At 29.4% G+C, this 17,964-nt stretch overlaps 2 protein-coding genes across 2 annotated transcripts; both read right to left on the minus strand.

Moving 5' to 3' along the window:
- Window positions 1-1,070: 1,070 nt before the first annotated feature.
- LOC125065764 (glutaminyl-peptide cyclotransferase-like) lies at window positions 1,071-14,280 on the minus strand. Its single transcript, XM_047673575.1, has 5 exons — window positions 14,059-14,280; window positions 11,678-12,008; window positions 10,614-10,846; window positions 4,593-4,818; window positions 1,071-3,734 (listed from the first exon to the last, which is right to left on the minus strand). Exons 1-5 carry the CDS (start codon window positions 14,146-14,148, stop codon window positions 3,583-3,585), a joined length of 1,032 nt encoding a protein of 343 aa, XP_047529531.1. The 5' UTR covers window positions 14,149-14,280; the 3' UTR covers window positions 1,071-3,582.
- Window positions 14,281-16,353: 2,073 nt separating this feature from the next.
- LOC125065937 (sucrose-6-phosphate hydrolase-like) lies at window positions 16,354-17,880 on the minus strand. Its single transcript, XM_047673796.1, has one exon. It carries the CDS (start codon window positions 17,878-17,880, stop codon window positions 16,354-16,356), a length of 1,527 nt encoding a protein of 508 aa, XP_047529752.1.
- Between the last annotated feature and the right edge of the window lie 84 nt (window positions 17,881-17,964).

Raw genomic sequence — 17,964 nt, forward strand, 5'->3', positions numbered from 1 at the left:
TTAATATTTTAAATGCGGTAGTAACTGTCTCTCTGTTCATTTTTCACAAACAAACCACTGAACCGATTTCGATGTTATTTGGTCACGGGCAACAAATAATTTTATTTGTACAAATATGATTATAATCATTACATAGTATAAAACAAAGTCTCTTACCGCTGTCTGTTACTATGTATGCTTAGATCTTTAAAATTACAGAACGAATTTTAATGCGGTTTTTTTTAGTAGAGATTGAGATTCAAGAGGAAGGTTTATACGTATAATACACGCACAATAAAGTTGAGAAACACTGATAATTTCAGAGGTTACTGAAGTGATGTTGTAAATAAACACATTTCTTGAGCTTACATTGCAAACGTTGGCTTAAAAAGGTCTTCAAAAAAGTCCGTGATGATATAAGTCTATCTCTTAGGGATAGCCAACAACAACCATTTTTTTACATTTTTAAGCAATACAGCATTAATGCTGTATTGCTTAAAAATGATTGATGAAGGATTAATCCTTACCCAATTAAGTGCCTTAAATACATTATGCATTTATTATAGATCAACATGGCCATTTACAGCATGTAATTTAAATGTATATTTTCGAAGATATTACAGATTAAAAACGCAGGGACATAGCGGTTAGTATTGTCTAGTGTCTGAAAACTGTGAACGTTATAAGACATTCTGTGGTATATTTAGCATCAGCATTGCACCCGTGCAAAGCCGGGGCGGGTCGATAGTATTATATATAATAAAAATAAATAAAACCACAAGTATTTTGCAACATTTATATATTATATTAATGGAACTACTTTAATATAATAAGCTTTGTATACAGGAATGTAGATTTAACATGAAGTAAATATATTAATATAAGCAAAATATTTATTAACATGGAAACCTTACACTCAATTTCATCTTGGAAACAATATAATTAAGTATGAGAAATCTTTAGCCCGTTGCTAAAAGGGCCAAAGTACCACTTTTGAGTGTAATATTTATAACATTTTGCAATTTGCAAAGCCTTAACAAGTTTATCTGTACTAAAACGGCTTAAGCGTAACATTACTAATAACAACAATATTCGGCAAACAACCATAATCTGTTTATTGTTTCTAATCTGATAAGAAAAAGTTTTGATATTGTAGTTTTACCAGGGCTCAGAATTTTTTTTTTTTTTTACGTAATTCTTAAATTTACAACTGACTGACAGGATGACTTTTGTGAGTATATTTAAGTGAGTATATTAGTTAATACGATATATCAATTAATTTACTTGTTTCTATATGAGTATAAACAACGACTGTGTTAAAAGTTAAAAGCAAGAAGGAATGAAGTTTGAACTATTTAAAAGATTTATTTAATTACTTAAATTAATAAGGTTATTCACATTAGAATTATCAGTATTTCCAGATATGAAAATTAGGAAATATATTTAGCAGAATTAATATCTAATAATAATAGTTTTATGTATGAATTGTAATTATATTAATTATAATGATGTTGACTATAACACTTTATCTATGGTAGATTACACCAATTCGCTGTCTTGTATTCGTGTTTACTTTCTTAAGTAGTTTATGTTTATCATAAACAATAACTCGACTCGGACAAACAATGCATTATTTATAAAACAAACGAGACACATATTTCCGTCATTGAAATAGCTGTCAAAAACCTTTGAGCGGATGATTTCAGTTTTTTTTTATTATGTTCGAGTCAGTAGTTTTTTATACATAAATATTATGAACGTTATTTTTTTTTTTTGAACGAACGTTATACTTGAATCATTATTTTAAAACACTCGAAACTGAATAATAAAATATCATAAAATAATGCAATCATAGAGATAACGTTTGATATATTGATAAACAAAATTAATACTTATCGCTAATAAGGAAAGTTTAATAAAGGCATAATTATAAGCTATTTTATATAAAGGCACAGCGCTGCGAGTGTTACGATTTAGATTTAACTATTTATTTCAGAAGAGATAAACAATGTGAAGGAAAATAATGAGTAATATCGACCTTTACAAAAAAAAAATAGTTGAAATGAGGTTTTATAGAGATTTTTTACACGACTGCTCAAATAAGGAGATAGGGGAAATAAAAACTTTCACGGTTCTTGGAATGCACGTATGTTTGTAAGTTTCGATCATTGAATTGAATACTTTCATTGAAACAAATCCATGTCGCGGGGCAGTCTTGTTTTTATACTTCCAAATTATTTTTATTTAAGTACGATATAACTTAAAACGCCTCGTCTGGTGAATTTTTCTTATCACACAACGAGCTACTTTCTTTGAGCTTAATATATACATATTAACTTATAATTACATATGGGTATATATTATTTATATACATATTTCATTGCCATATTTATTTATTTCTTCAACATTTTACTAAATTGTAATCCTACCATTTAGTAAAATTATAATATATTTATGACAATTAAAAGTCGTCAGTATATATAAAATTAAATTAAAACATAATATTGTAATGAATAACCATCAGTAGGAACAAAGTTGTTTTCAAAACAGCGTCAAATAAATTTCTTTAATAATGCGAATTATGTAAAACATATTAATTTCATAAGGAATTTAAAAAAATCACTATGCTTTCAAGTTTAAATAAAAACACAACGAATATTTATTCATTTGATTAAGCCTAAATATCGATCAATTGCTAGTACATTTTAAAACCATAACAAATGTCCTATGTTTGGTCAAATTTTCCATCTTTAGGTCTGTTACAAGAACGATCATACACTATGTTGGAAACCGTCGTACAATTACGATAATTTCATGTCAACATTCTATTTAAGATGTAAGATTGTTTAGTAATATATGTATGTCGTAAGATTACTTATAATAAATAATTATAGATATATATTTACATATTATTATTACCAAAAATGTTGAAAATATCACTGGATGATGTAACAAGGAAATATTACGCTAATATTGATACTATTGTACGATATTTTTCACCAAAGTACGATAGAATTGTTTGCCCTAGTGAAGCCAATACAAATATATTTAACACAGGCGTTAATTATTATGAATAAATACATTTTAATTTAAATATAGCCTGATTGGAAATACACAGCTTAATTAGTTAAATATGCAAATATTTTAAATGATCTTTCCTTGTTTAGTCATAGGCCTAATATGCACATGGTTAAATTTTACAACCATCTATTTTAGCGCCTTATATCCTTTATATAGCTATTTAGTTATTTACATGGTATAATATTTTTAACAAATTCGTTTGAGAATGAGTTTTGATAAATCATGATTTCAAAATAATTAAATATAAGCAAAATATAAACATTCAATAATAGTATAAGAATATCTTTATTCATTCGATTGTTTTTTTTTTTTAATTAAAACTCCTTTCCTTTCGAGCGCCAGCGCCTCTGTCTTTACTTACCGTCATCATAATTGTTTATGGTCTTAACAATAATAGATATTTCATCATCATTTTTGTAATAGTTTATAAATAATTTTGCACGAATACGAAGCGTCAAGACATTCTCGTTAAAAATCCATTGTGTTTAGGACGATTGCGGCCATCTCGAATCTCCACCGCCGCTAGGGTGTTAAGTGAAGATATTCAGACACAAACACTCGGAAGATCTTGTTAAGGTTGTCTATGGTATTGAAATCCAGCGCTGTCATATCGTCGTGGGCCGTGTGCCATATTTGTGGGAACGGATTCGGGATTATGTGAAGAATATCCACGTCTATAAAATAAAACAGGAATGATTATTATTATTAAAATTTATATATAAAGTTTTTTTATAATAATTAACAGATTGGAAATCAATATGATTTATAATCTTTCACATTAAATTATCTTCGCGTTACTTGCGTCATGTTTTCACTTGAATGAGCCATGATTAAATAGCACGTGGGAAGGAACATTGACGGAAATTGATAAATGTAAAAGCATTTTAGTAGTTAGCTATCTTTTGATTTCTTTGTATCTTTGAATTTATGATGAAATACTAAAGGGATCCTTCGGCCATTCATTAAATTATCGTTATTGTTGAGTTAGTCGCTTCTCAACGATAACGATTTACTAAAGTTAGCCTCAATGTTTTGCTATGATAACATATACATAGCATTTAGATTTAGAGGGCAAATATAATTGTCTATATATTTATATCGGTTATAATACGATCTAAATTATATACAGGTCCAACTTCGATGAAAATGCAAAAAAATCTATAAAGAATAATTGGAAACGGGTAAAAAGCAAAGAATATGTTTTGATTCGACTGCGATAAAACGATAATTTGTTAGTGGCGCCCAGCAGTCACATAACCGAACAAACTAGACCAAAAATCAATGTCTTTTATAATATTTTCGAAACAATATGCGATAAAGGGAGGTACATCAGAACTCGTAAATCTTAACCGTAGGTTGTAAGTTGAATCCCGAGCAAGTTCCACGGAACTTTCATGTATTTTTTTAATTGAATAATGTTTATAACATCGTGAAACCTGTATGTCACAGGTTACAATCTGCAACATGTAAACACAAGCCTGCATTAGATCAACTCAGTATGTTACTCGACTTGAAGCGATAGATGTACTCACCTCTCCTCATAAACGGTATATGGTCGTCCTCGATGACTGCGTTCGAGCTAGAGAGCCTGAAGTAGGTTTGTTCAGCTTTGCCCTGCGAATACACCGACATCTGCCCGAGTTCCGCTAACCGTTGTTCAGCGGCTGCCATTCGTAAGTACCATTTTTCAGTGGACTTGAAGTAGCTGTAGAATACTGGATCGGGACAGCCGAGAAGATCCAAAAGAACTAATACATCCTAAAACCAGAAAATATATTTATAAACATGAGGTTTCGTGAAGATTTAAATATTTAACATACCAATTAAAATAATCGCGACAATTCAAAACCTATACGTGATTAAAAGGAGACAAGGAGATTTAATTTGAATGGAAATGGAGCCCTCAAATTCGATTAAAAAAATCTCTAAAAATCTTCTTGAAGAATTTATTTTACTTAATATTTAAAAAAAAATCAGATCAACCAATAAAATGTTACGAAACGATAACTATACTGTAAACACCAAAACAAAATGTTACTGACGCTTGTTCCAGAGTATATATTTTCCGGTACGGTAAAATATTTAGCTAAGTTTTCAATTGCAGAGTTGAAAGTTAGTGCAAGAATAGTTCACCCGATTTGCTAACAGCTAACTTTTCTAATATGCACAACAAATTGTTATCGATGAATATATATACATATATTACAAAACAACACTATCTCATTTTAATTTACTACATTAATAATTCATTATTCCATTTTAATTTTGCTAAGTTTTAATAATAATCATTTCACCTACATTTAAGACGGTATTTTTACCATATATTTTCGATCTCGACCAATTTCAATTAAGTATTTTATTTACTCCCTCTGTTATTGGATTTAGAAATCATGTTACAAAATTAACGTATAAATAGAATAACAGTTTTACCCTCAACTATACCTACCCATTATAACAGTCTTTGATTATTCTATACCAGAAACTTTTTCAAAAACAACTATTAGACTATGAGCCCACTGCTTTTATCGTACTAGTTAGTTGATGTGTCGACTGGGTGAAATAGAGATTCTCGGCATTACTCTACTATTATAGGCATATATTATAGACATAAACTTGAGTCGCTCTGTTTATTGATGGAAACTGCATTAAAATCCGTTACAGACGAGCACAAGATTCAATTAGATACATATACAATTAACATGATATACAAATTTATTTTCAAATAAATATAAATAAAGAGGTTTTAAATGAAAAAAGTAATTTGTTTTTTATTAATTTAAAAAAACCTTTTTTTTCGTAATTCTCACAAAGGAAAAATATTCTATAAAATTTTTCGAAAGGGAGTATGTATGTATGTAATTAGTGTTTGTAATGAGAGTATTTGACGTTACGCGCTACCATTGCCAAGCTATTGTATTCAGGTCTCGTATTAATATTGCATCGCTATAATAGACAACGATAATTATATAGGTACCAATTTATGATTTTTTTTTGTCGCCAAATGATAACAATGACCCCAATTATCTGCGAATTGCAATAATATAATCATTCTATTGTACATAAAAAGTGTCGCAGAGGTTACACCTTTTTGTAGTAGAGCTTATTATATACTTATTTATATATTTTATTTATTATACGCCTATGACTATACATGCATACAACCCTGTAGCGATAGATAGCTATGATAGATAAAAATGTCACTTTCCTGATAATATTATTAAGAAAATAATAATTATATGTTTGTTGGTTAATAAATTATCAACCGACAAATCAAATACAAACGTATTATACATGCCTATGGCCATACCAATATAATCGGTAGTATAATATACCGTAACTTTTTAGTGTTTGTAGTTTAAGATTATAGCAGAGATTAATATGCTTATATAAAAGTCGCTTATTACATGATACTTATAAAGAATGCCGAAATAATCTAACCTTGAAATGGTCAACTTTTGGTTAAGATACATTTGTCGGTACACTCATGACTTTCAAAACAATACTAATGGTTTCTGCCTTTATGTGACCATTCAGCATTCATTTTTTTTAAAGTAACCATTTGTATTTCCACGGACTTGCGTTTTATTTTCGCTGTGCTATTTCACATCATTACTCACGAATTTAAAAAATATACTAACGTCTAGTTTCTACGTTATATATCAACATTAACATTCTATAAATAAATACTAATTTCATTTCGTATCTGTGTGTGTTACAACAGTAGAGGCTGTACAGGTTTCATTCAAAGTTTTGATGAATACCCGCATGATACATTTTTTAATTCCCACGGAACACGGATAAAATATTCGTAAAGTTAAAATGTATACAAAATGTAGTTTCAGTGAGGAACAAATAGATCAATATTTTTTAGTGTGTACTGTAGGCGCCACTGCATGCGAATAAATAAGCTTAAATTTTTAATAAACGATTTTTGTTTCTTTTTTCCTTTTAAATAAGATAACCGATGTTTAGGACAATAATATTAGATTATAGAAATTGATAGGCGAGCTACGTGTGATTGATTGTAAATACAAATAAGTCGTTAAAAGAGATAAGTCAGAGACGTTAGGTTTCGCAATAGGCGACGTTTTGTAAACTATTGTATTATCTGAGAATTGTTTTATAATTAAAATTAATGAAATATATATTTGATATTTGTATCCTAATTGGGTTTTTCCAGTGACAAGGAGATATGTATTTATTTTTTTCCTTAAATAAATATATCGGAATCTAGTTGACTGAACGCTAACTTAATTTTTTAATATATACTGGTTTTATTTCCCGATGAAACTTTTTTGAACGCTTTAGGAATTTCTTTTTTAAAGTCGAATAATAGCTTGAAGTTACTAGAGGTACATTGTAGCGCTTGAGACATTATTTTTTAACAAAAATCGGTTTCATAATATTATAATATGCTAGAATATAATAAAAATTGAATAAAATATGAATAAATTGTAAAGACCGCCTGACTATCCGGTTTTCTTTTGGTCAGTTTCGGTTCGGTATCAATCGTCTGTCTTGTCAGTAACTTTATCAAATCAATTAAATAATGTCTTTTTTAATAACTGAATGAATCATCTTTGTAATTTAAGTGCTTTATAAATTATTTGATGCCATCGAATACTCAGTTACCGATTTAGAAATCGAGTTAGAAACTCAAATTTCAACTGTATACTGTATTTAAATTGGAGAACTACAAGTAAATCTTACGTATATATTTTCAATACAATTTTATAACAGTTCTGCTATACTAAGCAATTCACACAGTTCTTGATTTAATTTAAAATATCTTTATTTATAATACAACACTGGATTAGTGTCCTAGCTACTCAAATCCACTTAAATTTTACTTCTCGAATCTGGTAAGTACTTCGCCAAAATTAAAAACGCCATTTTATTACGAAACCATGAAGAATATACAGTTTATTTAAGATCTCTACCAATTATATCATGACAATTCGTAAGCTTCGGTTGGTTTCTACCGTGACTTGAAGAGGAGCCGAATACAACTTTCGATTTCGGCTAGAATTCGTGTTTCGTTCGGACACTTAATACGTTTTATTATTTTAATAAGAAGTATTTATTCATCGGATATGTAATTATTAATATGTACTACGAACCCAAAACAAATAGAAATTTTTGTGTAAAAAATATTATCCTCTACAAATTAAGTAGGTACATAATGGATACATAGGAATAATTCTATCCCATACATCTTTTGGAACAGAGCGCCGTGTGACGTCAACTGACGCCAATAAGTACCGTTAGCAAAGCTACCGAGGTTATTCATATTTATGATACTTTTTAACCATTTTAGTACTAAACATGTGATTGTGATGGAAGTCGTGTTTGCAAATGCTTGTTCTATGAGTAGAAGAATTAGATGATTACATTTTACATTACATTAATCATATGTTTTTTTAATTATTGTCATTACATAAACAATAAAATAACTCGATGTTTTTATTCTTGTGGTATTTATAAGTGATTTCCTTAAGCATTATAACAATCTTACATCTCATTGTTATACGTTGCTTCAACCGAAGCATTACCTAATGTAATAAGGATATATACACACCTTACTTTTAATTGTATCAATAAACATCAGATTGTTTTTCGAACTCTACACATAAAATCAGTGCCATGTAACGTTAGGATTAGAAGGTCCAAACAACATTTGGAACATCGACATCGACATATTTCCAAGTCTAGTTTATAACACAATTAACGCTTCGCTGTGTATTTTGCGTTATTATTTTACTGACTTTAACTAGTATCGTACTTACTCAGAACACGACTCAAAGCATCAAATTAAGGACTTTTAAGGCTATTCCAATATAGTTAACGCAATTCGTGCACTACATAAACAAACTTGAGATATATAATTTGATTCATAAAAAAATATATTTAAGCGACGCATCCATTTATACGATATTTTTATAAAGGCTTCAACGATTTTGTCACTGTTTGTAGTATGTAATTATTACTAAGTAACATTCATGAAATGCATTTCACGTGGCAGAGAGACCTTGTACAAAAGTTTTAAAGACCCGTCTTCGACTACGATTACTTATATCAATTATGATATTATATTATTATATTATTATGCATACAATAAATAACAATAAAACTTATCCTAATAATAATAACGTCTGCCATAAAGAAGGTAATCTTAAAGCTCGTTCACATTAACTTATTTAATATTCAAATTTATATATAGATGAATTTATTTAATTCTTAGTCTATGCATTCGCGTATTTTATCATACTATTGAGTTGAACGTTGCACAATTGTTACTACAAGCCGTGAAGGTTTCTTTGATAGTACTATCAACGTACAATAGATGTCGTTCGAGGCACATCGGAATATTGAAATAGGTATTGCAAAACATTACCATTAAGCTAATCTATATGAATTAATGCAATGAAGCTAAAGATTTTTTTTTAATTATTTATGGCACTTGGTCTCTGGTCTTACCAGTCAGATTTGCGAAAAATTTCACGCTACGCAGAATCTAACGTAACTCGCGTGAAACCGCACAGAGAAATGTTTATAATATTTGTATAACTTGCCTCACTTTGTCCTGTTTGATATCACCACCACCGCCATTTACTGGTATCACCGTAAAATTGTAAATACCGTTAGATTATCATTTATTTCACCATATTATAAGCCGTCAATTTTTATTATTATATAGTCCATAATTTTTCGGTTAGGTTAGTTGATTTTTTATAATTTAACTGAAACTCACTTTGATTGATTTTAATCTACGTAAAAATAATGCGTTCTAGTTTAACCAGTTTGTTACGGTTCACAGTCTTTCGTCAGTTTCAAATCTCGCGAGGTTGATTATAATGTAACGTTATTTACAATTGTACGGTGATATATATATATATATACCAGTATGTGGCAGATTTACATTATTTTCTAGTATACGCCATAAATTTATATATTGCGGGCCTAGCTCAAGCAATTGTCGCTGCCTGAGTGCCTAGTTTATTTTATTTGAATATGTAAAGAAATAGTCTCTTATGCATCTCAAATACACAATAAAACGTAGAAAATTAATAATACCTTGTAAAATTAAATAGACGGGACAAATTTATCGTGTAAAAAAAGGGATGTAAAGTTAACTTATGAAGTTTTCCTGCGTATTGAATTTTAAAACCCGTAGACATTTATAGTTATGTTTTAGATTATTCCACAGATATTTCCTTAATAGATTACGTTTTATACGAAACTTAGTGAAAAACAAAAAAACAATTAACATTGTTTACACGATTCAAATGACGAATAAATAAGAGCAAATGTAAATTTAATTCAGAAGAAATACTCGAAAAACCAAGGAAGTAATTGACAATATTTTTTTTCTGTTTTAGTATATTCATTAATCTTCCACTGTTCCAGTCAGATCGAAAGTTCACTTTTAAAATGACGCTTAAAGTAAGCGTCTAAAAACTGTACTATTTTTTTTCACATTTCATAATACTAGGTTGTTTAACGGGTGATTGGGTCCAACCTTCCAAGTAGTCAATTTAAAAAAAAGTCCTTACCATTCTTTGCAAATGGTTAGCACCATCCTTGTACGGAGTCCCGTGCCACATCTTGGCTAAATGCCTGGCACCATAAATAGAGTCTTTGGGGCCCCATTGCCTGAACGCCTCTTCACCGTCGAAGAATATAAACATAAGACTTGGTGATGAACTCTTCAACTTATCCAACTGCTTCGACATAACCGCAGCAAGATTGATCATCATAGCACAAGGCACGGCAGAATCAGTCGCCCCTGATAAACCAAGGTCAATGTCGGTGTTAGAATCTGATTACGTTATAAATTTTGACATTAAAAAACGAATCATTGAATGATGCTGTAAATATTTCGTAATGATAATTTATTCTTAGCTTGGTTTAGTTTAAGTGTTAATAAATTGCGGTAGAATCTGAAATAATCTGAATACTAGCAGAATCAGATTATTTCACATTCATCACTTTACTTACTTTTTATAAATGCAAATAAACTTTGGATGGATAGGTGTTTGAAATTTGGCACAAATATTGATTATATTCTGGAAAAGCATGTATGCTACTTTTATACCTAACACCTGTACCTTGAAAGCATAAATCTTAATTTAAGATTGTGGTTTCACAAATATTTCATCTTGGTGATAGAGGAAAATATCAAGAGGAAACCTGCACGTATCTGAGGATATTCTGCCACGTGCGCCAACCGCGCATTAGACTCGCGTAGTAGAACGAGCTGCCTTCTCAAAAGACGAGGAATTTTATGCTTAACAATGGAACTTTACTTTTACGTTAGTAGTACTCTTCTCGGTGGTACCACCCACTCGTCAGATATTATACCGTCAAACAGTTTTCCTTAGTACTGTTGTGTTTTGGTTAGGGTGAGAAAGTCTGTGTAACTAAAGGCACAAGGGAAATCTTAGTTCCCCAAGTTGGTGACGCATTGGCAATGACAACGTCAATGTCTATGTGATGCGTTGTGACGAAATTGCCCGTCAGCCTACCGATATTATTTAAAAAAATATTAAGGATTACATATTGTGAGTCCTTGTTATAGACATTGTGATGCATGTAGTTAAAGATACATAAAACTCACCGACAAAAACATGTTCTCTTGTATACTTGCTGTCGTAATGGCAGGCCAATACCAAATACCTGTCGGCATTAGGATTTAATTTGGCGATGATGTTCTTGAAATTTAATGTCCCGAAAACGGGGGTCTTATCGGGGAACACATCTTCAGTGACATCCCAACCTAGGCCTCTCATCTCGTTGGCTATGTAATTACCAACTTTTTCATGGTTAGGAGTACCAACTACTCTCGGTATTAGAATTTCATCTAGAACCTTCTTAAACTGTTGTCTATCAGACAATTGGGCTATATCTTTGATGTTTTCATCTGTTAGTTCTTGAGCTTCATGGAAATCCTGTAAAGATTACAAAAACTCATCAAGTTGCTCTACAAAGTCATATGGAAATATACATATTCTTTAGAGTTATGAAACTTAATATTATGTAAATAGTTTATAATATTCTGATACTACCAATATTCATATAGTGTTTACAAATTATAACAATTTTCAAATTAAATATAGAAATTTCATATTAAAAATTATGAGAAAATAAAAAAAAAATCATTGTTATTCAGGTATGTTTTAGCGGATGTTTAATTTTAACGAATTATAAATATAATTAGCAATATAAAGAACCTACTACTTACTTACCTACCTTTTCTTCCAGAAACTATACCTTCTTCAAAAAGTTTAACATTCAATTTAATCGTGTATTACAATGCAAAAAGGCTTGTAAAAACAAACTTAAATACAGTGTGACTAAATGTTTGATGAATGTTATCTACAGACATAATTTCCATAAGTATTGCCGCGACATTAATTTACAACAAAATATAAATTTCAAAAGTAACAATTGTTTGAAATTTTATTATATTGGTCTAAGATTATGAATGTATTGGTTTTATCACACTTCACTAAGGAAATTCGGTATGCTTTAAAATAAAGCGTGTTGTGTTAAATTATATCCAGTCGTCAGTTATTTATTTTCATTCAGTTTACTTCAATTATAAAATATTAAGTAATATTTAAAATATAGCTCTTAAACCATTGATTGGTTTCCACTAATAACTACGACAGAAAAGAAGCACAGAATTGAAGAGAGAATTAAATAAGATGAAAATATAAAAATAAAGAATACATTAAGCCCAAAACTTAACATTATTTCAATAATTGATCAATATGACTTTGAATATTTGAACGAATTAATCTTAGATTATGTATATTATTTTGTTAGATAACTTATGAATATTTAAAAGAACAAGATGAATGGTGAATATATTAAAGGGCAAGTTTGAAGTAATATTTGATTTGCGTTATGTATTGCAATTTAAATATATTTAAGTATTTTTATTCAGTAGTAATATTTTTGATTATTTACTTTTGCAATGTATTTTTTAATATTTTAGACATATTGTATAATCATATGATATAAATCATAGTTTGTGTTGAGTGCATGATCTATCTGCATTTAAATGTCATTTTGTAGGTATTAATTAATTTCAATTAACACCTAATTATAACATCACTGTACATCATGATACATATATTTCTGTAAGTGGTTCAAATAAATTAAAATAAATATCTGTTTTACTTCAAGATATAAGTATTGAATGATTAAACAAAGAAGGCAAGTGTTCAAGGAAATACGAAGAGCTGAGCAAAGCACATTTATGATAAATGAAGCAGAAAACCTTGTGGTTTAGCGAAAGTGCCTTGATTAAGTCAAAATTGTATCTGTGTTATAGAAGCAATAAACTTTTTATAACTTTATAGCAAACAAGGCTATATTTCTTGAGCATTAGATAACATTTCCCTTCAAACTATATTTGCATCAGTAATTTGGGTATAAAACTTTATTAAACAACATTTTAGAAGATTATCAACAAACTTTATTTGTTATCATGTGGTACAAGAAAAAAACATTCCTTATAGGTATATAATTATATATATGATGTCTTATCAAAATTTTTTTTTAATTTTATATTTTAAAACAAATTATCTCCAAAGATTAAATCATACAACAATATTAATGATGACAATATATAAATGTATAAACTAAAGAAGGTTATGGTTCATTTCATTATTTCAAGTTGCAGTTATAAAATGTCTTATTTTATCTATAAAATAAGATTTATTTGCATCACCTTAAGTAAGTAAGAACAGAGTACATTTTGCATTTTAAATTTTATTTGTGCGGTTAAAACTGCACACATTGTACTGTTAGTAAATAAAATAAATTTAGAAATGAAAATATCTTTATATTATTAATTTTATTAAAAATCTAAATGAACTTTCTTGTTTTATTATATTTATTAATGAAGAATATTTTTTAAAGTTTAAATTTTATACATTTATTTTTAGAACTTGTTTAAGTTTTGAATGTGCAAGAAAGTCAGTAACTTACCTTTTCTTGGTAAAACTTCAATGGTGTGTCCGTGTTTATGAAGGTAAAACATAGCACTGTTATGAATAAAGTTGTAACTATATAAGACATTTTTATTATTAATGTAATTTATCCGTATGTCACCCACATATATTAAAATAATACTCTTGTACGTAAGCAACTAACTCAACTGAACTCATTCAAGTTTAGCCTTTCACAACCTCTTACCCTGTGTTTTAGTAGGTATTTAAGTTACTTTTGACAGGTCAAAGCAGTACTGCCAGACGCCGAGACTCGATTGTCCCGCAAGTCTGAAATTGAGATTTAATAATTATTAAAGTTTTGTTGCAATTAAACTCTCATAGATAAATTTGTCTTTAATTATATTTATTGATTTCTTAAGATCAGATTATTAATATTTTAATCACTCGTTTAATAAAAACACAATACTAGTAATTAAATTTAAAAAAATGTAACAGTTTACCCTTAATAGTGGAAATATCAAAGTTTTAAAACACTTTGCATCAAAGAATATCATTAACAAACCTTGGTAAAATAATATAATCATGTAATTTATTTAATGCTTTTTTTTAATAGTAATTATATATTAAATTAATATTAAATAATAAGTAATAATAAAATACATTAAATATAACCGAAGGAATGAATGAAATGGTACTTTTATAAATATAATAAGTAAATACTTAAATTTATTATATTCAAGCCGTAAATGTTACTGAAATACGCATTGGCACATAGCCGTAGCCATATACTACTATTTAAATTCAAAAACAATCGACGACGTAGATGATGAGTTCGTCGCGGTGAATTTTCTTTAGTAAAGCTTATCTAGTTAGTGTAGGTGTTTCGTGTCTGTTCATTGCCTTTTCTCAAAAATATTTTCAGCCTCATCAACGAGGTAAAGTAAGTAAGTAGAATTGATGAGAAAATCTTAACATTGAATCGTAACCAGCAATTCGTTAAAGCTTTTCAAAGCATGCGTTATAGGCATAAGAATTTCATCAAAACGCATCACACCGTTGTGTCATTACGTAAAGTATAATGTAACGTAAATCTACAATAATCAGTTCTAGAAATGTCTATTGTTTCATCAATCAGTACTGAAAATACTTACGCCCCCTTCCTACGGCTATCCATTGGCATCAATTTTAACTAAAATATTTTTATGTGTCTCAAAATAGAAGTAATTACTATTTATACCTAATCATACATCTATTATCTTCATAATCTTTGAAATGATTCAGTGACGTCAGTCAGAGTGACGTAGTTAAGGCTTCTCCCAAAGCAATTTATCGTTCAATCTCTAATCTTATCTCTAATAATAATAAGGTTGAAACTTTCAAAATATTTTTCTCTTAGTGTAAGCAAAAAACTATGACAACGTATTATTATGCAAAATCTAATATTCCTTGTAGATTTAGCAGAGATGCTTACGTGGGTGACGCTATTGGTTACAAAAGAAAAGCAGTTTCACACAATCACAAAGGCCCGTGACGTGAGATATAATGCTAGAGGTTATTTGTTTTCTTTTATGTACTCAATATATTTTAAAGGATTTATTCAGTTATATTATTGTATTTAGTTTTTCACAAAACATCTATAAACAACGAGTTTACTTAATTTGTTATTGTGAAACCCTCTTAGTTATTTATTACAAATATTCCAAAATTAAGTGTAACTATAATACACGAGCAAGAAAAGGTAATCAAATCGATAAAATAATTTATTACATCTCTAAGTTTTGGGTATCTCCAGGAGAGATAAACTTTATTAATACGTATCATAAATTAAATAAAAAAAAATTGTTACAAGGGAAACTCCAACGTACCCAGTATAACGGAAATCCCCGGATAACATTTCTCAGGAAAGGAAACTTTCTATATCTATAAATCTTAAATTTAAAATTTCTATTAATTTAAGACTTTAATAGATATAACAATTGACGACAACGATCCCCACTGTTCTTTCCAATCGCTGATATTTTTTTATGATTCCCAATTCAAATCAAAAGCATAGAATAATGGATTTAAAATAGCGCTATGAAAAAATCTTATTGAGTCAAATAGTATAACTAAATGGTGTAATTCAAATAAAAATATATTTTAAACAATATTTAAGTATCAGAATGGCTTTATCTGTTGTTAAAATAAAAAACACTTAGTAATATAAAGTACTTATTCGAAAAATTATGAACTTCGTTACCGTCTTATAATTCCATAATTAATAATTTTTACAGAACCACTAATGCTACTTATTTTTTACTGGTTTTAATAATATTCCGTAAAAAACACAAGATTAATATATATAGGAGTTTATCAGATTATTGTTTACTTGTCGACTAAGGTTTTTATCAAAACCTATGCTACGTCTTAACTTATATTGCATTATGTGGACTTCAGAATATCCAGCTATTCGTACACATATATTACTTGGATATATTCTGCTAGAGAAGACAACGTCACCATCTCCACAAAATACTTCTATCGAACTGGAATCAACGAAAATTCGTAAGTGAACGTGATCAACGGGTGACCAATACGCTTTTCGTACACCGTCAATACCACCTCGATCTACACTAATGTATCCATGTTCTGCAAAATATCCAATACTAAATCGACCAAACTTCCATTCGAATATAAGTTCAACATCTGAAAAGACTGAAGTTGAATTAACTAATAACTCAAAGGATTGACTTTCTGCTTGAAAAAATTCTCCTGGTTTATACCAAGCGTTTTCTATTAATTCTTCCCTAAGTTGAATAATTTCCTCGATAGGTTTCATTAAAATTCGACCGTTTTTGTTTATGCGTAATTCTCGAACCATCGTTAGCATGCTTGCCCAACCAAAGGCAGATTCAATAAAGTCACTTTCCCACATTCCCAACCACCCTATTAACAATCTCCTCCCATCATTAGCGCGCATTGTTTTAACAGTGTAAAAATCATGTCCATAATCGAGTTGATTAAAAGTCGCTATAGAAACTTCCATATCATCAAACTGATTTTTAGCGTAATTGAAATGTCCTAGAATATATCCTGTCTGGTATACATTTAGGAACTTCCACCCATCCGCTTCTATTCCTTGGACTGAAATAATTAGGACATGGTAGCCGTCTAGTTCAAATAAATCTGGATTTTCCCACATATTACCCATATCTCCATATGAATTTACCAATGTACCATTTAATACCCAATTAAACATGTCTCTTGAGGTATATAAAACTAGCTGACCATTTCTTTCTCGGGATGTTGTTCCAACAATCATGTACCAAATGTTACGGGAACGCCAGACTTTAGGATTTCTGAACTCTCCTATTTCACTCGGTGATTCTCTTATAATAGGGTTAAATAGATATTTTTGAAAGAATATACCATCATCACTTATAGCTACGTTTTGTGTTTGGAATGATTCATAGCCGGATAATACATTACCCGTATAGAATAATGTCAGCAAGTTCTTATGCACTAATGCACAACCTGCCAGGCAACCATGCCTATCATAATGATCTTTTGGCATCAATGCTGTTGGAATATGTATCCAATCTATCAAATTGTCACTGACAGCATGTCCCCAACTCACATGATCCCATGCCCCATCATATGGATGATACTGAAAAAATATATGATACTGCCTCTTGTAATAGGTAAATCCAGTAGGGTTACTGATCCAACCTTCTGGTGCTGTTATATGATAAATAGGTCGGTATTTCTTTTTTAGAAAACGTTTGTTGCGATTTAAAAATGATTTCACATGTCCAAGATCACTAAAGTCTCCAGGTAAAATTAAAACCCACAATATGATGAAAAAAACAGGTATATCCATTACGCAGGTTTGATTTATGAATGATCATGAAATAATGAAGTATGATAATGAAATATGAACAACAATAGACTATGTTTACAATTT

The sequence above is a fragment of the Vanessa atalanta genome, chromosome 8, assembly GCF_905147765.1.
Source record: "Vanessa atalanta chromosome 8, ilVanAtal1.2, whole genome shotgun sequence".
In the NCBI taxonomy this organism is placed as follows: domain Eukaryota; kingdom Metazoa; phylum Arthropoda; class Insecta; order Lepidoptera; family Nymphalidae; genus Vanessa; species Vanessa atalanta.